The sequence below is a fragment of the Mchenga conophoros genome, linkage group LG13, assembly GCF_057382185.1.
Source record: "Mchenga conophoros isolate Kocher_MC1m ecotype Shallow Benthic linkage group LG13, M_conophoros_male_GT1.1, whole genome shotgun sequence".
In the NCBI taxonomy this organism is placed as follows: domain Eukaryota; kingdom Metazoa; phylum Chordata; class Actinopteri; order Cichliformes; family Cichlidae; genus Mchenga; species Mchenga conophoros.
The window spans coordinates 19,552,497-19,575,859 of record NC_140538.1 but is presented as its reverse complement, the minus strand read 5'-3'; the positions used below and the strand labels follow the sequence as shown (position 1 = coordinate 19,575,859).

The 23,363-nt window shown below is 40.6% G+C and overlaps 1 protein-coding gene across 3 annotated transcripts in view; it reads left to right on the top strand.

The window, feature by feature from the left end:
- dst (dystonin) overlaps positions 1 to 22,769 on the top strand; it is a 103,396-nt gene extending 80,627 nt beyond the window's left edge. For 2 of the 3 annotated variants that reach the window (XM_085297073.1, XM_085297072.1), the window contains 41 exons: positions 29 to 188; positions 410 to 736; positions 894 to 978; positions 1,674 to 1,915; positions 2,011 to 2,217; positions 2,311 to 2,430; positions 2,561 to 2,668; positions 2,756 to 2,974; positions 3,062 to 3,265; positions 3,577 to 3,808; positions 4,036 to 4,262; positions 4,367 to 4,489; positions 4,574 to 4,675; positions 5,540 to 5,641; positions 5,995 to 6,168; positions 6,429 to 6,584; positions 6,850 to 7,047; positions 7,376 to 7,504; positions 8,069 to 8,239; positions 9,222 to 9,377; positions 9,721 to 9,927; positions 10,185 to 10,304; positions 10,835 to 11,004; positions 11,084 to 11,243; positions 11,780 to 11,974; positions 12,061 to 12,189; positions 12,546 to 12,689; positions 12,979 to 13,167; positions 13,293 to 13,422; positions 13,615 to 13,778; positions 13,866 to 14,028; positions 14,113 to 14,267; positions 14,348 to 14,422; positions 14,623 to 14,640; positions 15,464 to 15,580; positions 17,453 to 17,570; positions 18,202 to 18,315; positions 20,328 to 20,518; positions 20,767 to 20,877; positions 21,428 to 21,554; positions 21,672 to 22,769. In XM_085297073.1, coding sequence (XP_085153199.1) covers positions 29 to 188; positions 410 to 736; positions 894 to 978; positions 1,674 to 1,915; positions 2,011 to 2,217; positions 2,311 to 2,430; positions 2,561 to 2,668; positions 2,756 to 2,974; positions 3,062 to 3,265; positions 3,577 to 3,808; positions 4,036 to 4,262; positions 4,367 to 4,489; positions 4,574 to 4,675; positions 5,540 to 5,641; positions 5,995 to 6,168; positions 6,429 to 6,584; positions 6,850 to 7,047; positions 7,376 to 7,504; positions 8,069 to 8,239; positions 9,222 to 9,377; positions 9,721 to 9,927; positions 10,185 to 10,304; positions 10,835 to 11,004; positions 11,084 to 11,243; positions 11,780 to 11,974; positions 12,061 to 12,189; positions 12,546 to 12,689; positions 12,979 to 13,167; positions 13,293 to 13,422; positions 13,615 to 13,778; positions 13,866 to 14,028; positions 14,113 to 14,267; positions 14,348 to 14,422; positions 14,623 to 14,640; positions 15,464 to 15,580; positions 17,453 to 17,570; positions 18,202 to 18,315; positions 20,328 to 20,518; positions 20,767 to 20,877; positions 21,428 to 21,554; positions 21,672 to 21,928 — 6,496 coding nt within the window. In that variant the 3' untranslated portion in view covers positions 21,929 to 22,769. The remainder of the gene's footprint in view (positions 1 to 28; positions 189 to 409; positions 737 to 893; positions 979 to 1,673; positions 1,916 to 2,010; positions 2,218 to 2,310; positions 2,431 to 2,560; positions 2,669 to 2,755; positions 2,975 to 3,061; positions 3,266 to 3,576; positions 3,809 to 4,035; positions 4,263 to 4,366; positions 4,490 to 4,573; positions 4,676 to 5,539; positions 5,642 to 5,994; positions 6,169 to 6,428; positions 6,585 to 6,849; positions 7,048 to 7,375; positions 7,505 to 8,068; positions 8,240 to 9,221; positions 9,378 to 9,720; positions 9,928 to 10,184; positions 10,305 to 10,834; positions 11,005 to 11,083; positions 11,244 to 11,779; positions 11,975 to 12,060; positions 12,190 to 12,545; positions 12,690 to 12,978; positions 13,168 to 13,292; positions 13,423 to 13,614; positions 13,779 to 13,865; positions 14,029 to 14,112; positions 14,268 to 14,347; positions 14,423 to 14,622; positions 14,641 to 15,463; positions 15,581 to 17,452; positions 17,571 to 18,201; positions 18,316 to 20,327; positions 20,519 to 20,766; positions 20,878 to 21,427; positions 21,555 to 21,671) is intronic. The other variant, XM_085297074.1, reaches the window with a different exon arrangement.
- The last annotated feature ends 594 nt before the right edge of the window (positions 22,770 to 23,363 follow it).

The following is a 23,363-nucleotide window of genomic DNA, read 5'->3' as shown; positions in this document are numbered from 1 at the left end:
TGTTGGTTGGTATGATTTCAATCTCCAGGCACAAACAACTAGAGAGCATCTTAGTGGTGACTCAGCAGTTCCATGAGACTCTGGAGCCGCTGAGCGAGTGGCTGTCAGCCACAGAGAAACACCTCGCCAACTCTGAGCCAATAGGCACTGAGACTTCTAAGCTGGAAGATCAGATATCTCAGCACAAGGTAATATCCATCATTTTTCATCATTTCCATTTGTTTTCATGCTTTTTTTAAACTATCAGTTAAGTTCACTTCAGTTTTATTCATTTTGCTTGTTACTTGTAAGTTTGCGCTTCTCATTATTTCCCATTCATCTTTCTAAATTTCAGTTGAATATTTTTTATCACGTGTTTGTTTTTTGTTTGTCATGTTTTCTTGGTCCATTTCCCATCCCCTGCCGCCAGGCATTAGAGGAGGAGATTATGAATCACAGTAAAGACCTGTTTCAGGCTGTCAATCTTGGCCAAATGCTCAAAACTGTGAGCTCAGTGGACGATAAGGAGTTTGTTCAGTCTAAACTGGACACCGCTCAGGCCAGTTACATAGAGCTCCAGGAGCGATGCAGGAGGAAAGCTGAAATGCTTCAGCAAGCTTTGGCAAATGCCCAGCTGTTTGGAGAGGATGAAGTGGCTCTCATGAACTGGCTCAACGAGATACACACAAGGCTGAGTGAAGTGTCGGTGGAAGACTACAGACTAGAGGTTCTTGAAAAGCAGCTGGCAGACCAACGGGTATACACTCCTCCTCAGGCCACACATTTTGTAGCCCTTTCATTTAAGTTGCATCAATCATGTTTCAGTTTATTTTGCTCTTTTGTGTGTCACCATAGGAACATTTCTTGTTACTCTCAGTGACTCTCTGAAGTCTGTTTTTTTTTTTTCTTTTCAGGCACTGCAAAATGATATTGGCTTAAGGAAGAAGAATGTTGACCAAGCCATCTCCAATGGGGTAGAGCTACTGAAGCAAACAACAGGCACGTCTTCATTTATCAGTGTAGCAAACAGTTCTGTCTCTGTACTACTCATCATAAGGTTTATTGCCCTTTTTATTGAGCAGTGACGTTTTGCATGAATTACGTTGTTTTCACATCTATGAACTTCTGCAGAGAAATAGATTTCTAATTTTTCAATGATGGTGAGATAACACCTGTCTGTCCAATGGGATTTATATTTGTTTATTGCCAACAGCCAGTTAGCTTAGCTTAGCATAATAGAAATGCTTAAAACACAGTAGCTGCTAGCCACCATCTATTTAATATAAATCTCCATATAAGTATATATTTTGTAGCAAAAAGAGAGCCCTGGTTGTGCAAATAAGCACGCTTTGTTACTTTTGGACAGGGGCAGGTAAACTTAAGGTTATGGATAAAACCCCTGTTCTCTGATTTGCATAGTACAGGACAAATACAATTTTTAAAAAAACTCCTTCTATGTTTGCAGCCTTTGTGATCAGCTTAGCTAACCTTCAGCTAGATGTATGTTGCTATAAATTTAATATGCAGATTGTAAATGACAACATTGTGTAGGATGCAGGCTTATTCTTTTCTGTTAACCTCATGAATTTTGGCCCGGAGTTCAGCTAGCAGGAAGTTGTTAGCATAAGGTATCTCTGTTTTAGAACAAAAGAAGCATATGACAGTGAACATTATTATTTACTTTATGTCTATAGGTGATGAGGTGATCGTTATCCAAGGCAAACTGGATGGAATAAAAACAAAATATGCTGAGATAAACTCTATGAGTGCCAGTGTTTTAAAGACACTGGAGCAGGTTTTGAGTCTGTCTTCTAAGCTGCAGCATACTCACACGGATCTGAGCTCATGGCTAGAGAAAGCAGAGGCTGAGATTAACAGCTTTGCTCATCAGGAGCCAGTCGGCGAGCAGCTGATTCATTCACAAAGCAGGCAGAAGGTAAGGATTTCTACAACTTTGTCCAAAACATTGTAATTGTATTCATACAATGCAGCAATGCATTTATTACTTATGAACTGGTGCTTTCTGTCCAGGCCATGTTGAAAGAGATCAAAGACCAAAAACCAGTGTTGGACCAGCTGAATGAGTTGAGCAGTTCACTCTTGGATTTGATCCCATGGCACACTCGTGAGAGTTTGGACAAACTTGTGTCTGAGGATAATGAGAGGTACAGAGCTGCCTATGACACTTTGACCCAGAAGGTCGACCAGATCAATGCTGACATACTCAAGTCACAACAGGTAAACCACATAACTTAACGCACTGCCTTTTATTCTCATTCGACTGTCTCTCTCTATTTTTTAAATGTATCTCTTGTTTTTTCTTGTTTCCAGTTTGAACAGGCCGCAGACAATGAACTCTCCTGGCTGACTGACGCTGAGGGGAAACTGCTATCGATGGGTGAGATCAGGCTGGAGCAGGACCAAACCACAGCTCAGCTCCAAGCACAGAAGGTTAGCCGTGTGTGTGTGTGTGTGTGCATGTCTGTGTGTGTGCGTACAGATCTCTATTTAAACAAATTAGAGTAAACACAGTGGTTTCTTTTGTTGACATACAGCCAAACTCACTCTACTGGTTTTACAGATTTTCTCCATGGACATCATGAGACACAAAGATGCTGTAGATGAGATTGTGAAAACAGGAAAGGCCATCATGACCAGCAAAAACCCAGAGGAGAAAGAAATCTTAAAGGTAAGAAAATATATTTCAAATTTCAGACATTTTTCAGTAAGAAAATGGACAGAAATTTCAAAATGATTCTTCTTGGGCTTCAATCAGGCCAAGACACAGACTCTCCTCGAGAAGTATGGTGTCGTCAGCCAGCTGAATTCAGAGCGTTGTCTGCAGCTTGAGCGAGCCCAGTCTCTTGCCACTCAGTTCTGGGAGACCTATGAGGAGCTGGGGCCATGGCTTCAGGAAACTTTAAACACCTTCAGCCAGTTACCCCCGCCTGCCATTGAGTACGACACGCTCAGGCAGCAACAAGAGGACCTCAGGGTAAGTGGTCAATGTGCGCTGATGCTCAACACAAAACATTTAATCACATAATTAAAAACTAAACTGATCATGTCACATCCTCTCCAGCAAATGCGGGAACTGATTGCAGAGCACAAGCCCCATATTGATAAGATGAATAAAACTGGTCCTCAGTTACTTGAGCTCAGCCCAGTGGAGGGTGAGCCCATCAGAGAGAAATACACAGCTACTGACCAACTTTACACCAAACTGAAAGCTGATGTCAAGCAGAGAGCTGCCACTTTGGATGAAGCCATCTCCAAATCCACTCAGGTAAGCAGTAGCTGTTTATTAGGTTTGATTATTTGATAATATATGATTATTGGGAATAATTAAGTTGATCATAGTGATGTCTGGTGCAAATGGTGGTCATAGTTTGCAAATGTAAACATCAACATTACCTTGGCTGTTAATTGTCTATTCAGTTAGTTGAGTAGCTTTTACATTTTTGAATATGTGCAAATTTGTCAAAGTAAAAAATAATTATACAGACGTGTTCTTGTTTCAAGGTAACTTTCCATAATAAAAACCCATGATATAAATTATATATGCAAACTGACGTGTTTCCTTTCCTCCTTTTCCAGTTCCATGATAAAATTGATCCCATGCTCGAATCCCTGGAACGGATCGCTGAACGCCTCCATCAGCCTCCATCCATCTCAGTGGAGGTGGACAAGATCAGGGAGCAGATTACAGAAAATAAGACGGTCTCTGTGGATTTGGAGAAGCTGCAGCCATCTTATGAGACACTGAAGCAACGAGGTGAAGAGATGATCGCACGATCCGAAGGGGCAGACAAGGACCTGTCTGCCAAAGGTACGGTATAGATATGCTTTCAATCATTTTTTATACATTTATTATTATTTATCAAACATCAAGCTTTTCTCCAGGTGCATGTAGCTTTTATGTATTTCCTTTTTCAGGATAACTAACGAATCAAGAAAAAGTCCAAGTTTCCCGCTGTAAATGTTGCTGTAAACGTGGAAAAACTTTCTTTGCCTCATTTTGTATTCCTCCTAATTGTGACTTTTTCTCTGTACAAGCTGTGCAAGACAAACTGGACCGCATGGTTTTCCTGTGGAACGACATCCAGGCATTGGTGGAAGAGCGGGAGGCGAAGCTGCTGGATGTGATGGACCTCGCAGACAAGTTCTGGTGTGACCACACCGCCCTCATCGTCACCATTAAGGACAGCCACGACCTGCTGAGGGAGCTGGAGGAGCCCGGAGTCGATCCTTCAGTCGTCAAACAGCAACAGGAATTTGTGGAGGTAAATAAAAAACCTATTACTTTTGATCATTAACAAATGGATAATTAAGAGAGGTGGTGCACTTTGATTATTAAATAATTAAAAAAAACAATGCATCCATACAGGGATTTAAGGAGGAGATTGATGGGCTGCAGGAGGAACTCGATGGGGTTCGAAACCAGGGTGCGGAGCTCATGACTGCCTGCGGGGAACCCGATAAACCTGTGATAAAGAAGAGCTTGGATGAAGTAATAGACTACACTGAAAAGCACTCACTCTACAGGTTTTGCCTACAAGATAATCATGCTAAAATATTTGTGTTATTTTTTCAGGTGAATACAGCGTGGGAGAATCTCAATAAGACGTGGAAGGAGAGAGGAGAGAGACTGGAAGAAGCCATGCAAGCTGCTGTGCAGTTTCAAGATGGCCTGCAGGTGCTTTGATCACTGCCTCAAGAGCAACACAATCAGAAAATTAAAGGGTTTAGAATATTTAAAAAGTTTTGAAACAGCAGACCTTTTCCAAAACTTCCCAGTCACGGTTCTCGTGGTTTTTAACTTTATTTGATGTGATCTTTTGGAAGCCTAGGAGTAACCCTTGAAGCTATTTTATTGACGTGGGGTTTCTCTCATATATCAGGCCTGCTTATAGAACAAAACACTGAGCATGCAAGTTAATAAGGGTTGTCTCTGCCTGTGTAGCTATCCTTGGAAAAACCTGGAAACTGTTCTAAGGGTCATCAAACCACATCTTTATTAATATATATATAGAGGTGTCAGATTAAGAGGGAATGTCATCTTTAAGGGCTAAATACTTAATATCAAGCTACACAATATACAAGCACTTGTTCATCACAAGATGTTTGATATTTAACAGATACAGTGAGCCAGGGAGTTTCCGAGGCCTTTTGATGAAACCACATATTACCATGCAGTTGATCTAACAGTTGATATAACATCTCATGAGAGCTCTACTGATTTTGAAACACCAGCCAGCGCGTGGTCGTGATATATTTGGCTCAAACATTAACTAGTGTGTAAGAAAGTTTCACGGTGAGGAAGGATTCTTTTACACAAGTTTAAATCTCCTCTTTGCACTTCTTCAGCACATTGGCATGTAACCTCAGGGCTTGTTTGGGGTTTTTTTTTTCATTTTCTTTGTGTATAATTTTCTAATTTATCAGCCAAACAGACCAACTGTAAGATTCAGGGCATAACTTTAAACTCAGTTTGAAACTTGACACCCTGTGCACCCAGCTTTGTTCTCTCACTAACAATGGTTTCCAACGCTGTATGCAGGGTATGTTTGACTGGGTGGATATTCTGGAGAGCAAGCTGGATTCAATGTCACCTGTGGGCACGGATCTGGAAACCGTCAAGCAGCAGATTGTGGAACTCAAGGTACAGTCTTGTAGATTTGTTTTGTTTTGTTTTTTTAGATCAAAACATCATTCACAAAAACAGAAATATTATTATTGTTATAGCTCTTCTCAGACTTTTCAATTCTTTTAACTTGACTCCTTGATGTTAGAGCAGCTGTGTCAAACACCAGCTGTGTTTATGCTGAGTTCTCGATTCATGGTCTGCTTTGTGTTAGTTCAAAAGCACTAAGAAAATGGCTTCATAAAGTAGCCGGATTTACTTTGATGTACAATAAGACAAATCTTGTTCTGAAAACACAAAGCTGGTATTGTCTGTGCGTCCTTCTTTCTGTTGACTGATTGGGTGTACCGCTGCATGTGCTGGGTTGCCAGGAGTTCAAAGGAGAAGCGTACCAGCTACAGATTGAGATGGAGCGTCTGAACCACCAGGCCGGCCTCCTGCTGAAGAAGGTGACAGAGGAGGCTGACCGCTCCGCCATCCAGGAGCCGATGTCTGAACTCAAAATGCTTTGGGACAACCTGGATGAGAAGATCATCAGTCGGCAGGTCAGCGAGAGAAAGAAGCAGAAGGGGAGCTTCACACCGAAAGTGCAAGCTATATAAGAAAACAGAAACGCTGACACTGATATCTAAATTTAAAAGGAATGGCAATATCATGTTTAAACAAGGTCTGCAATCATTCTGTGAAATATATTGTATAGTACCTCTACAGCTTCTTGTGGGCTAGAAACCAGACTCAGCAATGGCTTAAACAGTTTGTTTTCTCTCCCTGCAAAATTAAATGGTTTAATCTGTCATTAATCCAGCACAAACTGGAGGGAGGCCTTCTCGCACTGGGGCAGTTCCAGCATGCACTGGATGAGCTGCTGGCCTGGATGAGCCACACTGAGGAGCTGCTCAATGAACAGAAAAATGCTGGAGGAGACCCCAAAGCCATCGAGATAGAGCTCGCCAAGCACAACGTATGACAAACCTCTTATTTTGTGGTTTTTTAGGGGGCTATTTTTCAAATAAGTCCTTTCAGTTCAGTTTAGTTCAATTTTATTTGTATAGCCCAGTATCACATACAAAAATGTAAAACACTTCACAGGCATTAAAACCATATTAAGTAAACATTTATGGTATCTGTCAGTGTGCTGTTTATTACAGTAAATTAGTCATTATCCACTTTGTGCTTAATATCCATCTGCACAACATCTTGCCGTTCCTGCTGATTTATCTCTGCAGGTCCTCCAGATAGATGTGTTGGCTCACAAGTCAACAGTCGAGACAGTGAACAAAGCCGGCAATGATCTGGTGCAGTCCAGCGCTGGAGAGGAAGCTTCTAGTCTGCAGAGCAAACTGGAGAATCTGAACCAGCGATGGAAAGCCATCCTGGAAAAGACGGAGCAGAGGAAGCAACAGCTGGAAAGCTCTCTGCTTCAGGTATATTAAAAAAAGTTAACCTGTGTCTCATTTCTTGTTAAATTGTGAGAAAATAGTTTTTAGGTCGAAGTCAAAAAGCTCTGCAGGGAGGAGAGACTTCTCTCCCTACCCCCTTCTTATTATTCGATTTGCATCCTGAAAGCTAAAGTAAATCATTCTATTGTTTTCACTTTAAGGTTTTAATTCATTATGAAACAGGCTTATAAATACCGAGCTAAATGAATCCAAGGAATTAAAAACTCACACATCCTCCTCTCTGAATCACAGGTTGCTAATAGCGAGTGTGTGAGGCACCTTTTGTCCTGACTCAGGTTGAATTGTGTTGCAGGCTCAGGGTTTCCATGGTGAGATAGAAGACATGCAGCAGTGGCTGAAAGACACAGAACGTCAGCTGTTGGCATCAAAGGCTGTGGGAGGCTTACCAGACACGGCCCGGGAGCAGCTTAACGCCCATCTGGTATGTGTTTAACAATATGAGAGGCTGCATACAGATGGCAGACTTGGGAGGAGGTGACTGTCTTTTCTGTGTTTTATCTGAAGTGTGAAAATTAAACGACACTACAAAATACACTACTCTCATTGCCCTGCAGTCTGTGATAAAAAAGACCTCTTCAAGTGTTTCAAATTGATTCATCCGTATCTGACTATAATGAATTTAGGAATGTTTTCCTGCTTTGTCTTCCTACTTTGTAATGGAGACACTTTCACAGTGAGCTCTCCCTTAAGAGGCAGCAGTGGTGACAGTTCAGGGAACTGAAAACAGACAGATTACTTTCATCAAATTAGTAACATTATCCTGGTCAAATGTTTGTGAGAAACATGCTTCTGAGATGCTCGGCATGACTCACCATGCTCATTCTTTAACCATTTTCGAGTTACATTTGGACTAGCGACTGACAAATTCATCCCATTGAACACTGCAGAAATCCAAAAGTAACAATAGATCGGTCTTTAACTGTAATTCAGCCTGTTTGACAAAACCATCACTCTCCTCTGTGTTGTTGTTTTTTTTTCCTCACAGGAGTTGTGTTCTGCCTTTGAGTCAAAAGAGGAACTGTATCAGGAGCTCCAGAACAAGGGTCAGCAACTGCTAACGATGATGCCCGAGGGTCCAGACAGTAACACGGAGCAGGACCTCGCCAACCTGAAGGAAAAATGGGAAGCAGTGCAAGCGAAGGTCGCTGAAAGAAAGGTAGGGGAATGACTGAATGGCTTTCACTGCCCTTAGCTTGATGACTCAGGATTTCAGATTAAGGGATCGCTGACACACACTTGAGCCATGACTGTGTGGTTGAAAGCTTCTAATCCCAGTGCCAATAACCAATGGTGTAAAGACAGAGCGCTGGCGAGGACACACAGGATGCGGTTACACTGTAGATCAGAGTGGAACAACAGTGGTGTCATACGTTTCCACAGTGTAGGGTTGACAAAACATCAGCTAATATTTAAGCCAAATGTCATCATTCACTTTGGTTTTTTTTTAGTTTTGTTGCTAAAATGTATAAAACACCACCACTGCTCTCAGATATGGTTCTCCTTATTTTAGCTGCTTCAACTTTTACTGTAACATCTTGCTTTTGCATCCTATTTACTTTGGCCCTCTTCCCAGGAAATCAAAGTCTGGTAAATCTTAGCGCTGGTCAGAGCTGCTGGCCAAACTCTCTACAGCCTTCCCTGTGATACCTCTGCAGTCAAGTGGCTTATTTTTCTGTAGGACATATGCACTGCTACAATACAATTCCATATTTAGCAAGACACTCGACATGACCCACGATAAATGGGAAAAACACATCAGCAGCCGTAATTCTCACCAGGTTTGTAATGTCATTAGCACAGCATTTACTGCCATGTGATGACCCTGAGCCACCGGCCTCAGCTGTACCAAACGGATGTTTTTCAGTGATGGAGTGGCTGTTTCCTTTACTCAATTAAAACCTCATGATGCCTCAGCCATCAGTCCCCTCCAGATATATTAACTTCCTCTCTTTAAATAGAGGTCATGTTTGGCACTGTTGAAGTGCAATTGTATCCCCCACAGTGCCCTCTTTATCTGTTGCTATAACAACCAGAGATACTTTACACCGCTAAACAATGCACATGTGTTATAAACAGGATAGCGCTCTTTGATTTTTGTCCAGTATTACTTCAGTTTTTTTAACGTTTCGTCTCCACAGGTGAAACTAGAAGAAGCTTTGACTGTGGCTACAGATTTCCACAACTCCCTGCAAGATTTCATCAACTGGCTAACCCAAGCAGAGCAGACGCTGAACACAGTTTCGCCCGCTTCCCTCATACTGGAGACCATCATGTTTCAGATAGATGAGCATAAGGTACGTCTTTGCACGTGGAGGACAGGCCTTCTGGTCCAACTTTGCTTGATTACTAGACATTACTGCGGTAACGTCTAGTAGTCTTATTGAGTCGGTGAGAAATTAAAATTATTAGTACCCTGATTACCGGTTCATGATTACCAGCTCATCATTCTGCTTTGTCTTAAAGCCAACAATGACTTAATGGCATCTGTATTATCCTTGAGAACAGCGCTCATTAGCACATTACCCACATGACTTACATTTCCTCTGCTGTCAGTTGAAAAACCTTTATTCCTTTTTTATTGTTAGAACATCTGGCCTGAATCCTTTCCCTTTTCTCCCTCGCATTGTGTCTGTGCAGATGTTTGTGACGGAGGTAAACTCCCACAGAGAACACATTATTGAACTGGACAAGACGGGCACACATCTGAAGTACTTCAGCCAGAAACAGGATGTGGTCCTGATAAAGAACCTGCTGCTCAGCGTGCAAGGGCGCTGGGAGAAGCTGGTGCAGAGGTCTGTTGAGCGGGGTCGTCTACTGGACGACGCCAGGAAGAGGGCGAAGCAGGTACTGTTCTGTGAATATTTATGCTGAGTTTGAACAGGCATGACATCAGGACTTTTTATTATCATTGGAAAGCTCTGGAAATAGGATATTAAACCTGTTTCTTATTCTTTCTGCAGCCTATTACAGAACTTTCTGAATTATAGGGCCCTTCTGCTCCAATCATGCTAACATTAAGCAGGGCTCTGCCATAAATCTAGTGAACTCATACCTGTTTTTAAAATGCTTTACACTGTTTTTTGTTCTTAATTTTTCATTAGTTCCATGAAAATTTCAATAAACTGATGGAGTGGTTAGATGAATCTGAGAAGACTCTGGACTCTGAAGTGGAAATTGCCAATGATCCCGATAAAATCAAGACGCAGCTGGCACAGCACAAGGTAACTGAGAGAAAAATGTGTTAACACAGCCAGAGACATGGAGCAACATCTACAAAAAACGTTTCATTCATTAAACAGAAATATCTGAAACACCAGAGCTGGAATTTGAAAATGGGATCTGTTATTTGAAATTACAGAGTCAGTAGAATCCAAATGCTTACATTGCTGTTGACTATTGTTGTGTTTGTGGTGTTATGCTGGGAGATTGTGCTAATCTTGTCATAATCCCTGAATGGACCAAATGTTTTAAGGCTGCCCTAGCTTTTGGATACATTTAATCTCTATGGAGCAAGAGCTCTTGAGTTTTGACCTCCTTTTTGTTCTTCTCGCTGAAGACTGTATTCTTAATCACAAAAAGCACACACCACACGCAGATTAAGATACTGTTTGACATGCCAGTAGTAATAATAATAAAATCTCTTGAGATGATTTGCTGTTTCCATTTGAAGATAGAGGCATTATGAGTCCACTAAACCGGACCACTTGGGGGTTGTGTATATTATTTTTCCTTTTTTTTCCCCATCGTGCAGGAGTTCCAGAAAGCTCTTGGCAGCAAACACTCTGTGTATGATACCACCACTCGAACAGGACGGGCCTTGAAAGACAAGACCACTCTACAGGATGACAGACAGAAGCTGGACGACATGCTGAGTGAACTGAGGGACAAATGGGACACTGTTTGTGGGAAGTCAGTGGAAAGGTGAGGATTTTCTCCCAATGAGGGTTGTATTTCATTCTGCTAAACAGCCTCACTGTGAATATTTTGTTCTGTTCTGCAGACAAAACAAGCTGGAAGAGGCCTTGTTGTTCTCCGGCCAGTTTACAGATGCTCTCCAGGCTCTTATTGACTGGTTGTACAGGGTGGAACCTCAGCTGGCTGAGGACCAGCCCGTACATGGAGACATAGACCTGGTTCTCAACCTGATAGACAACCACAAGGTAGAGAACAGCACCACACCGAAGACCCAGGATCCCTTTGTTTTGTTGATTGGCCCATTTGTTGCTGACGTTAGTGGCAGAAATCAAGTGAAACCTTTCACTGCTGCCACGCCCAAACCTTTTATCATTCCTAACACAATACAAGACGAAAGAATCTTAAACTAACACGGGGGATAGACAATACATTAAAACAACAAAAGGGGAGGCATTGTATTACTTTCTCATTGAGAGTCTGTTTTCTTTCGGGTTGTGTATTGAGCAAAGCTTTGAAAATTGATGCTGGTGTGTTTTTCCTTACTCATTATTAATATTATATTAATAACATTCTTTGTGTTAGCATTTTATTGAAGTAAGAGGACAACAGATACTAAAAGCACCCTGTTTTATGCTTCTTGTCATTGGGCCAGCTGTGAAATAGAGACAAAAAGATGTTTTTTGAAATAATGTTTAAAATTAATTTAAGAATTTGTCATTTAAAAAACTGGATATTGTTAATATTTTGGCTGACTGTGTCCTCAAATGTCTCGTTACTGCAGGTTTTTCAGAAGGAGTTGGGAAAGCGGACGGTAAGCGTCCAGGCCCTCAAACGTTCAGCCAGGGAGCTGATTGAGAACACTCACGATGACTCCTCCTGGGTCAAAGTCCAGATGCTGGAGCTGAGCACGCGCTGGGAGACGGTGTGCAACCTGTCCGTGTCTAAGCAGACCCGGCTGGAGCAGGCTTTGGGCCAGGTATTCCTGACAGTACTCCAAACAATCACAAGGTAGAAGGTAAGTAAAGTATGTTAGCCTGACATATGTGTCTTCTCCCACTGCAGGCTGAAGAATTTCACTCTGCTGTTCACATCCTGCTGGAGTGGCTAGCTGAGGCAGAGCAAAGTTTGCGCTTCCATGGCAGCTTGCCCGACGATGAAGAAGCTCTGCGAGCGCTTATCGAACAACACAAGGTAAAGCAATGCAAATGATTCTGCTTTTTTTTATTTCAGAAAAAAACTTTTATGTCTTAAGTTGTTTCATATTTTTGTTGCTTTATTAAAGAAATAAAACACGTTGCCAATACTTTGCTTGAATAAACAGTTAAGATCCTGACTCTGTAATTGCAGCCTGTCTAAAAGTAGATGGCATGCTGCTTTCAGTGCCAAAAATATTTTTCTTAACTATGAGGTCATCTGATTAGAATTACTGGGCTCTGCTCCGGTTTTAAACCAAGTATGAGCAATGTTTTGTTTTTATTTTTAGATATGGGATGGGATAGTTTCGAATCCCAACGCTTTTTCAATTTAAAAAAAAAATTCTTTTAAAGGTGTTCATGAAAAAACTGGAAGAAAAGCGAGTGGCTCTAAATAAAGCGGCCAGTATGGGGGAGGCCATTCTCAGCATCTGCCATCCAGACTCTATCACAACCATCAAGCACTGGAACACCATCATTAAAGCCCGCTTTGAAGAGGTCAGTCCACTGTTTCATACCTTCAGGTTTGACAGAACACATTAACCTATTTTGATAAATTAAAATAAGGAAGAATTACTCATTTTAACAAGGGTTGGATCAGAAACTCTTTATAGCACTCAAAAAATCAGAGAAAAAGTTACTATGGATAGTCATTATATTAAAAAAAGTAATAATGATTCATCTTAGCAGGTAAACAAAATCAAGTTGTGTGCAGTTAACTTGATTTCAGTGTATCTGAAATTAATTTAGTTATTAGTAATATAAGTGTATTACTGCTGTTACACAGGTGCAGGCTTGGGCCAGACAGCACCAGCAGCGACTGGCCACAGCCCTCACTGAGCTGCTAGCTACTCAGGAGCTGCTGGAAAATCTTCTGACGTGGCTACAGTGGGCTGAGACCAACCTCAACGACAAGGATAAGGAGCCACTCCCTCAGGAGATCGAGGAGGTCAAAAACCTCATAGCAGAACACCAGGTACATCAAAAAAGCAAATGATAATAAATCAAATTTTATAACTTTCGTTTTTTTTTTAATTCCATATTTTAATGATTGCGTGGGCATTCAGTTAACAGTAGTTTACTGCTGCTCGCCCCCTGCAGGCATTCATGGAGGAAATGACCAGGAAGCAACCAGATGTTGACAAAATCACCAAGACACACAAAAGGAAGGCTGCTGCGGAGCCCCAGATCCAGTCTCAGATCCCCGTGTTGGACAAAGGAAGAGCTGGAAGTATGTATCCAATCACTGTTCCTCATAGAGTATGACCCGAGCCATCTGGCCATGCTCTGAATCACTTCAGGGTGACACGACATCCTCAATTTGCCCATTTTAGCACCTGGAATGATGTCAGTGTGAATGCATTCCTCCTGATTATATGGTGGAAACACAGTCATTTTAAAGTTTTTTGTCTTTCCCTTACAGGAAAACGTTCTCCCACGCAAGCGATGTATGCGTCATCAACACAAGCTCCCATTGAAACAAAGAACCCACGGGTTAACCTGCTGGTGACCAAGTGGCAGCACGTGTGGCTGCTGGCTTTGGACAGAAGGAGGAAACTCAATGATGCTTTGGACAGACTGGAGGAGGTAATCTAGCAAAATCTGCAGACATTTTTCTGCAAATTTCTAGCTTTTTAGTTATTAATGTTGACCTTTCTTTCTTTATCTGCTCAGCTGAAAGAATTTGCCAACTTTGACTTTGATGTGTGGCGGAAACGTTACATGCGCTGGATGAACCATAAAAAGTCTCGCGTCATGGACTTCTTCCGCCGCATTGACAAAGACCAAGACGGCAAAGTGACGCGACAGGAGTTCATAGAAGGCATCCTCTCCTCCAGTAAGTGTCAGACTCAAAGCTGAAAAACATCTACACCGCTGAACAAAATGCTCCTTTTTGCAACACTCAGTGTCTCTTCAACAGAATTCCCAACAAGTCGTCTGGAGATGAGCGCCGTGGCAGACATCTTTGACAGAGACGGTGACGGCTACATTGACTACTACGAGTTTGTAGCAGCTCTACATCCCAACAAAGACGCTTACAAACCACTAACAGATGCTGACAAAATTGAGGACGAGGTAATAAGAACGCCTGCGGCATTAATTTCACATTTTCAAATGTGAGGCGTCGCTTAATAAAAAAAATGATGCGTTCGCAGGTCACGCGCCAAGTGGCAAAGTGCAAATGTCCAAAACGATTCCAGGTGGAGCAAATTGGTGCCAATAAATACCGGGTAAGCACATTTTTATGTGTTTGGCTTATCTAACAGTGAAATTTTTTTAAGCAATACAAGCTGTGACATGGTTATGAAATAATTTAAAATAAAAGACTTTTCAGGGAATACTCTTGTTAAAGGTAAGTGTTGAACATGATGACAAAAGTGCGAATGTGTGCTAACCTTTTTATATTTTTTATTGTTCCTCACATCACCAGTTCTACCTTGGAAATCAGGTACATCCTCTTTTCTTTCCCTCCTTCTCTTCTGTGCCTTATCGAGCCTTGCGTCCTTTTTTCGTTTACCACGTTTGCTGTCCAATTAACACTTTCTGCCCAGATTCCTGGCTGATGTTCTCAGATGTTCTGGAACTCAGAAGTAGAAATAAAAAAAGTCTATGGCCTGCTGATTTAATCTAACTTTATTTAACACTGGCCTGAGATGTGTGTTTGGTCTGAGAATTTATGGTAGCTTCACACATAACTCTAAATCTGATTTAAAATGAGTAAATGAAAGAAGCATGCTTTCAAGTTTTATGGCAGTCGACGTTTATGTCCAATCTAAATTTGTTCTTTTCACATAGGTTATGTTTTTTGGGGGGAAATAAGACTTATTTGCGTTATAATTAGTGCAATTAATGTTTCTATATATATATATATATATCTGTATATCTGCTTTTGAGTTTCAGAAAATGCAATATTGGCGTGCCAGTACCATTTCAGCCCATATTTTACTGGTTCATGGGCATAAATTCATCTGCTGGGCATACAATAATGCTTTCTGTGTGCTTGCCTTTGGTGCTTCAGTGTCATGGGAATGATTTACCTCAGCACTGGCTGACACTATTTATTACATTATTTGGGCAACTTTGATGATTTCAATGAACACGTTGCTTTTCACTTCTCTTACTTTGTTAATATGTGCTGGCAACCTGCATGTCGGAAAAAGGTCATTACTGAGGGGTCAGTGAGAGGGGATAGGGGCGTTAGTGATGCTTTATGAACTAGTTTGTATTATTGTTATCACACAACAATAAATTAAAAATAATTCTTTTGACAGTTTGGTCTGGTTCACTGCTTACATGACTCCTTAATCGGCGATGAGACAATAGCAAACAGGGAAAATCAAAATCTTACCCCCCACCTACACGTTGCAGTTTTGGAAAGCTGTATTCTGGTAAATGGTTATTCTTAAGCTGTTTCTTGTGCCTCCTTTTACTCCAGATCATCATCACCTTTAATGTATTTGATCACTAGACTCACCAGTGGCATTAAATCATTATGATAATCATACAAGTGCAGGATTTTTGTTATCAGTTAAAGAGATACCATATGATAATAGGAAGTTAGTGGACCGTCATCAGTGTTTGGTCATGTCTGCGTGTCACACTGTGGTGGTGGATTTAGACAGAAGTGATTTGAACCATTCCTCATGTGTGCCATTTGGAGCTAGCTGCATTGGATCTGCATCAGTGTCAATGCATCCTGAGTATTTGTAGCTGTAGAAAGTGCAACAAAGTGCTGGATTGTAGGAGATTGATGTTTGTGCGTTTGATCAGAATGTGATGTTGATTTTGACAGAAAGCATGCACGCTGTAATTGCAAACTCCGTTTTTGTGCCTGATGCTCATGGTCTCATCCAACTGGCTGACATGTGTGGTATGCCCTCATAAAGCTTGAATCATTCTCCCCATAACATGCTCACTGTTCCTATGTCTGCTATGTGTGGTAGGTGACATGAAGTCAAATTATTACACACTGGGGCCCCCTGGTGGTGTAATCATGTGCCTTCAGTTATGGTGTTTTTTTTTCTTCACAGGCTCCTTCTGCAGTAAAAGTGGAGTCTTACATTGCTGAGATAAAGCCAGACACATAGACATTACAACCAGAAACCACAATTACACAGTGATCACTGAAAAAAGAGAGGAAAAAATAGGCTGGTTAAGTTTGTAAAGCTGTGAAGTTTGATGTATTTACTGCTTTACAACATCTCATATTAAGTTAACCCTCAACAGCAGCAGGTATGAATGTAGAGCCTGACTGATGATATGGCTTTGAGGCTGATTCTGATAGCTCTAATTAAAAATACAAATGAAATTATATGATTAAAGGAAAAAACGTTATTTGCTAATCTGTCAGCATCAGCATTTATTGGGATTGATAAATGAAAATTAAAAAGTAAAAAAGAGACGGGAGAAATAACCATTCAACCATGTTATGAGTGTTGATGTGTGTCCACCAGAGGGCGCTCTGAAAACATTCCGAGCAGAGGTGGGCATGTAAATAAATAACTTCACATAACCAATGTGAGGTTTTTTGTGCATGACAGAGAAAAATATATTGGCCATTGGAATATCATTGGTACGGGTATCACTAAAAATCATTTGGGCTTCACAAAATTCATGATAATGTCACAAAAAGCTCTTTTTGAACGTTATGTTGTGTAATTATTTTATTGTCTTATTTACACAGATACCAATATCCTGTATGGGATATCTGAAGTAAATGAATATCAACTAACAAAATCAGTCAGGCTCTACTTCAAGTTGTAGTGTATAGTAAATGAATCAATGACTATGAAGTAGTCAGTTCACTGTAGCATGAACTCAATGAGTAACTAGAACTAGTAACTAGAACTAGTAAAACAATAGCACACGCTTGTAGAAAAAAAAGTTGGATTGACCTTTGTGTAATTTGTGTTCTGTTGTGTCTGAGAATGAAAAGATAAAATTCATGTTTTTGTGTCAAAATCTGTTTGTGTTTATGATTGTATGTCTACGTGTGTGTGTTTAAACCTGTACAACATATAAGAGAAACCAGAAGCAGATGTGAATCTTTTCCGACAGGTCGTTTTTGAAGCTCAGTGAAATAATCTGGATGAAAGCCATCTGCTCCCCCACAATTAAAATAATTAGCTGGAATAAATGTAACTCTTCATTCCACTCTGGTTTCCAGTGTTGCACAGCTTCTGGTCTGCAGTGTGGATGTGCTCACAGGAAGGTCAGGTTTTTCACACATTCCCCTCTCTATTTTCCTTCCCCCATCGCAGTTTGGAGACTCTCAGCAGCTTCGCCTTGTGAGAATTTTGCGCAGCACTGTGATGGTGCGGGTGGGAGGAGGCTGGATGGCACTGGACGAGTTTCTGGTGAAGAATGACCCCTGTCGAGGTGAGTTCAAAGGTTAACTTTGAGGAGTCACGATCCAATTTTGTTTAAAGGTCAGCTGTTGTACTGACTTTCACTTTCTTTGTTCGCGTGCGATGAAAGAATTTGATTGTATATCATTGTTTTTTACTACCCACACATGGAGGATGATGATGATCTGGATTAAGATTACTGTGTATTCAGTGATGTTAGCTCAGTTATTGAAACATGAAACGTAACTACTGTCCAATGTCTATTTATATAGGCCTGTTTGAAATGGCAACTTGGAGCTTAAAAATAGAAGATATATCACATATATCGATAATTCATGCAATATATTATATTATATTATATCTTTACATAATATACTGCAATTTTCTGAGGGTTAAAATGAGTTTATTTTCTTTTGTTCCCGCTATCTCAACACTGAATGCTTGAATGAGATAACACAGTTAAATCATCTGTTAAAAATATATTTCATTTGTAAGCATATTTTTATTAACAGTGCTGCCTACATATATACTTATATATACCATAATGCGACCCACATTTAGCTTTGGTACTCCGACATGTTTCTGCTAGCATCTGTATTAATGATCAATTTCTGTTTTTCCCACTAAACCCGCCTCCTGCTCAACATGAACATTTCTTCTAGTGCATCACCACGGGAGCAAAATGTTGCGCTCGGAATCAAACTCTTCAATTACTCAGTCTCCTATAGGTTGGCAAATCTCAAACTTTCTCACCTTGCTCCATGAACCCACCAGTGGTATGTGTGTCTGCACATCCGAGCTTGTGTTGGTCCTGGTGTGTGCCGTACTGTAGCTGCGTGTGAGCGCTCAGTGTGAAAGAATGTCATCCTCGGAAACCGGCTCCACCTGCAGTCAGCTGTCGTTCAGCTGCGGCTGGTTTTCATGCATGCAGTTGTTTGTGGGAATCACATCACCTTCGAGCACTTCAGCACAATGAAACTGGCTCATTTTACTCGCGCCGCATGTCATAGGGAGCTCTGAGTCAAGCTTCTTTTTACAGTCCAGGGTTCGAGCTGTGCTTATCTGACTGTATTGCCTGGTAGTATAGGCTCCTTCATAGGGGAAAATGGTTACATTGCCTCTATGAAACACACGCCACAAAACCGAAGCAGTATTTCTTACACCATTTACTTTGTTTGACAGGGTGGCTTAGTGTTTAAAACTGCATGCAGGTCTGTTTGTTTTCAATGTAACCGTACTGTTTAGTTTATACACTGTAGTTTAGTTTCCTATAATTCTTCTTCTTTGGTTTGTGAGAGTGTTTAGACTCACTTTGATTTATTTTAGTTTTCTCGCTGTCACTTATTCCACTACCGTTGCAACAGGAACTGGACGTCTGTTCAACAGTATGGATGAGATATGAAACTGCATGAGCTGTTTTGTTGTTGAGTCACATCATGATAACATTTCATTGGTCTGTTCTTTGGGGTCGCCTGGAAATTGCTGTGTAGTTCAGTGATGATTATAAGAAAAATACATTGGTAAATTTCCAATTCATGATATTACCGTTAGAAGCAACAGATTTCTACACAGCCGGGAATACAGCTTAGCATGCAGTGTTGTGCACGACAAGACATGCACAAGTCTGGAGCCACCCCTCATTTCTTTATATTTTGCATCGAAGGATCCAGAATGTTTGGTAAATTTTTGAAAGTGGTCTTGAGCAATAGTTCTTCTGGGTTTCTGGAGGTCTTTCAAAATGTTTCTTTGGACATTGGCTGCTTTTTCACTCATTTTTATTCTGACCAGCATCAGAGGAATGCTTTTTGTTTGTTAAGATGAATAACACCGTCCTGTGAATCATTAAAACATAAATCAAGGCACTTTACGCAGTGTTATCTGCACACAACAGACAATCTAGCAAAGAGCCAGTTTTAAATGGTATATTTAGGTACTTGGTTACTAAGAGCCTGTTGCAAAAACTCATGTGGCTGTCAGGATGCAATTTTTAAGAATAAGGAACAGAGAAGAGGCTGATGCGCACCAAATTAGGCAAGAACTGTACTGAAAATAAGTGGCAACATGTCTTAAGGAGTGATAAATTTAAATTTGAAATTTTTGGTTCAAATAGTGATCAATATGTACTGAAGAAGTCAGGACAGACACAGCAGTAAGTGTCTGCAGCAATCTGTAAATCTCAGTGGGGTTCTGTCGTGGTTTGGAGCTTGGAGTCAGTGGTGTCGGGGATCTTGTCAAAATTGTTGGAATCATGAACAGAAAAAACTACCATTAGATTTGGATCCACATACATACAATACCATCTGGAGAGGATCTGACTGACAACAGCGTCATTTAACAGGATGACAGTGATCCTGAGCTCACAGTGAAACACTGTCTGTCATGGATTGGGCTCCCTTGAGCCTGAAGCTCAACATTATTATTGTGCAACAAAATGCAGCCAACATCTAAAAAAGAAATTTGAATATCCTTCAGTAAGATTGGAGAGCTATTCCTGAAGACTACTAAGTATCAGAAACTATAAGAAGCCTTTCATAAGAGAGTTCAAACTGTGCTGAAGAATAAAAGCTCATTAGAATTGTTCAGACTTCGCCTCATATACTGTTTTCCCATTTACTCTCAGTCTGCATGTTTTAATAAATCTCGGCATCTCTTTCCCATTTTTCTGGCACAATATAAAGAAATGAGGGGGTGGGTTGTTAACTCACCATCATCTTAATCACCATTAACACAAAAATAACAGTGACAGGTGTATTTGTGCATCATGGCTCATTTTGAGTGTCTTTCTTAGCTAAAGGCAGGACCAATGTGGAGCTGCGAGAGAAGTTCATCCTCCCAGAGGGAACCACTCAAGTGATGGCAAGCTTCCGCTACAGAGGCCGGAGGTCTCGGCCTTCATCTCGAGGAGCTTCTCCCAACAGATCCACCTCCAGTCAGAGCCTCCCCGTCCCCATCAACCCAGCAGCGACCAGCACACCCAAGGTGAGAGGCTACATCTGCCATTAGAGCTGGCTGCTGCCTCATTCTGTCTCACCCCCAACCTCTCCACCACCATCATGATTTTCCTCTCATTTATCTGCTTTTTAATTTGTTTTTGTTTTTTTTAATTACCCTTGCAGAATTTGGTCATTTTGTTGTTTGATTTCTGTGTTTCTTCCATCTAGTGTTCCTGATAGTTTTTGAGTTTGTGAATCCATTTCTCTGTCTTTTGATTTGCCGTTGTTCCCCAGAATCCCCAACACATAACCCGCAATTATGATAAACCATGGCTTACAAACAGCAAACCCTCCACTCCTCTTAAATCATCAGACTCCTTTGGGAGCCAAGGTTCATCCTCAGAGGTATAGTCATAATGCAGCACATGATGTGAAACACTTCAGATATATGACCCAACTGAAATCTATTGAAAAATCTTTAAAAAAAAAAATTAAAAAAAAGAAGAAGCAAAAAGTGCCTTTTTGTAGATTTATTTCTGACTTCATTGGATTTGAAGATGCAAAATGAGCTTATTAGATTTTATTTGGGTTTGTAACCTTTATTTTTCTTGAATAATTGGCTCAATCACTAGCTCTTTTCTTTCCTAACCTTTATTTTTTATACCACTACATCATGTACAACTTCATATGTCGCCTCTGCATGTCATTAATGTCTAATGACGTATTGCTCTGCTGTACATGAATTCATACTAACTGCATCTGACAGATACACCTCAGTTATGGGAAAAATTATGATTTTACTAAAATGTTTCTTTTTTTTAAAATAAGAATTAAGACTAATTTTTATTACATATACATACTCAAGACTTTTATTTTTAAAAATTTGGTCTTCTATTTTTTTTTTACTAATAATTGCATCTGATTACATTTTAATAAAAGTTTGTTTCTTTCGCAGAGTAATGCGGTTCAAGGCAGCAAATTGCGTTTGCCTGGGTACCTGTCCGGCAAAGGATTTCAGTCAGGTGAAGAAGGGAGCTTGATCAGTGCTGCTGTACTAAAAGCTCGAACGCAGGCAATAGGTGGTGAGTAGAAAGCATCATCTTTGCAACTTTTTCTCCACATCTATCCATCGCATTCACATGTAAATTTGAATTCCTTTTCAGTGTTTCTTAAAGTGTTTCCCGATTTTATCTCTCTAGAATCGAGAAAAAATTCCAGCCGACCAGGAAGTAAAGCCGGAAGCAGAGGAAGCAGTCGCAGAGGAAGTGACGCCTCCGACTTTGACATCTCAGACATCCAATCCGTGTGCTCAGATGTTTCCGAGACGGTCGGCGACTCTGCCAGAGCGACGCCGCGCTCCGCGTCCCGTCAACACGGAGGGAAACCCTCTAAGATCCCCACACCTCAAAGAAGAATGACCCCTACAAGCAAACTGGCCAAGGGATTGAAGCGATAGACAGTGGCCTTGAAAACAAACAAACAACAAACCCAGGAGCTATTTGCACCCTAAACACATAATGGACACTGGAGATGTGTAACTTAAAGAAAAAAAAGTAAAAAAGACTGCAAATGTGTCACGTGTTATTTAAATTCTTGCAAAGATGTAAAATATTCTGTTAAGAGGCAATATGGTTTAATATTTTGTGAGAATGGAAAGTCAATGGCCTTGTGTATTTGTTTTTAATGTATTTTATTTTTTGTGAAAATATGTCAAATTGTTTTTATTGTACTTTATTTTTATTTATGCAAATCCCGAAGAGGATTGATGAACACTAGAAAATCTGGGAATGATCAAGCCGAACTAACATTTCTACACTAATGAAGGGCAAAGATGCAGGATAGTGCTCTAAGAGTTACTGAATGTACTATTATTTATGTATGCTTTTGTTTGGAGTAGATGGTGCATTATGGTACCGTTTGACACACTGCGATTATCTATTTAAGTGCTATGTTATACTGCCAACATGCATTTAAAGGGCAATGCAATATATTACAATAAACCCCACTAAGCACTGCAGAAGCCTTCGAAAACCCCTATTTAAGACAAGTAGCAAAAACCTCGTAACCATGATGCTTTTATGTACCCGTTTGTCAGCAGCTGCAGCCCGTCTTTTGTTTAACCACCTCACAGCAAATGAGTACTCTGACCTCGAAGAGGTACCACTTCATGTAGACATTCTCTGTGCACCCATGTCAATGTATGGTTAATTTCGGTAGAGCTGAAATTGTTACTGTAACATTACTTTGTAATAAACCTGCTTGCAGAAAGCCACCAGAGACTGGTGTGCACCACAGAATCGCCTCTGTCTCCTCTGTTATTTTTAGCTGCATGGGCAACTTCACAATGGCCCTGTAGCTCTGATGTTGGTCACACCACCAGCCAATCTCTCAATAGCTGTCTGAAAGATTTCCCTGAATAGGCTCCGGCCTCCCCGCAACCTTGATTTGGATAAGTGAAAGAGACTGGATGGATATTTCTCGTCATCTCTGTTTGTCTGTCAATTTTTTTTTACATAAGCTGGAGAACTTGGGAAATGGGAACTTGTTTTATTAAGCAAAAACAGAACAGTTTATGTTTTGTTTTTTTGGGTTTTTTTTTCATGTGTTGCAGGTATTTATTGTATGCAGTATAATTCAGCAGTGTTTAGGTGCAGTGGCGGGTTAGATTGAAGGTGTGATCTTTTCTACATGGAATGTTTGCAGAGCGTCTTGTGTTTAGCTGTGACATACTGCATCTTTCTCTCAGAGAAACTGATTTTCCGAAGGCAAATCACTAAATTCAACTATTTTTTTAGCATAACTGATCAAAATTTTGATCAAAGTTCAAGGACAGGATTAGTTTCCAACACTGAAGCATCATTTCAGTAGTTTTAACTTGCATGAAGTATGCC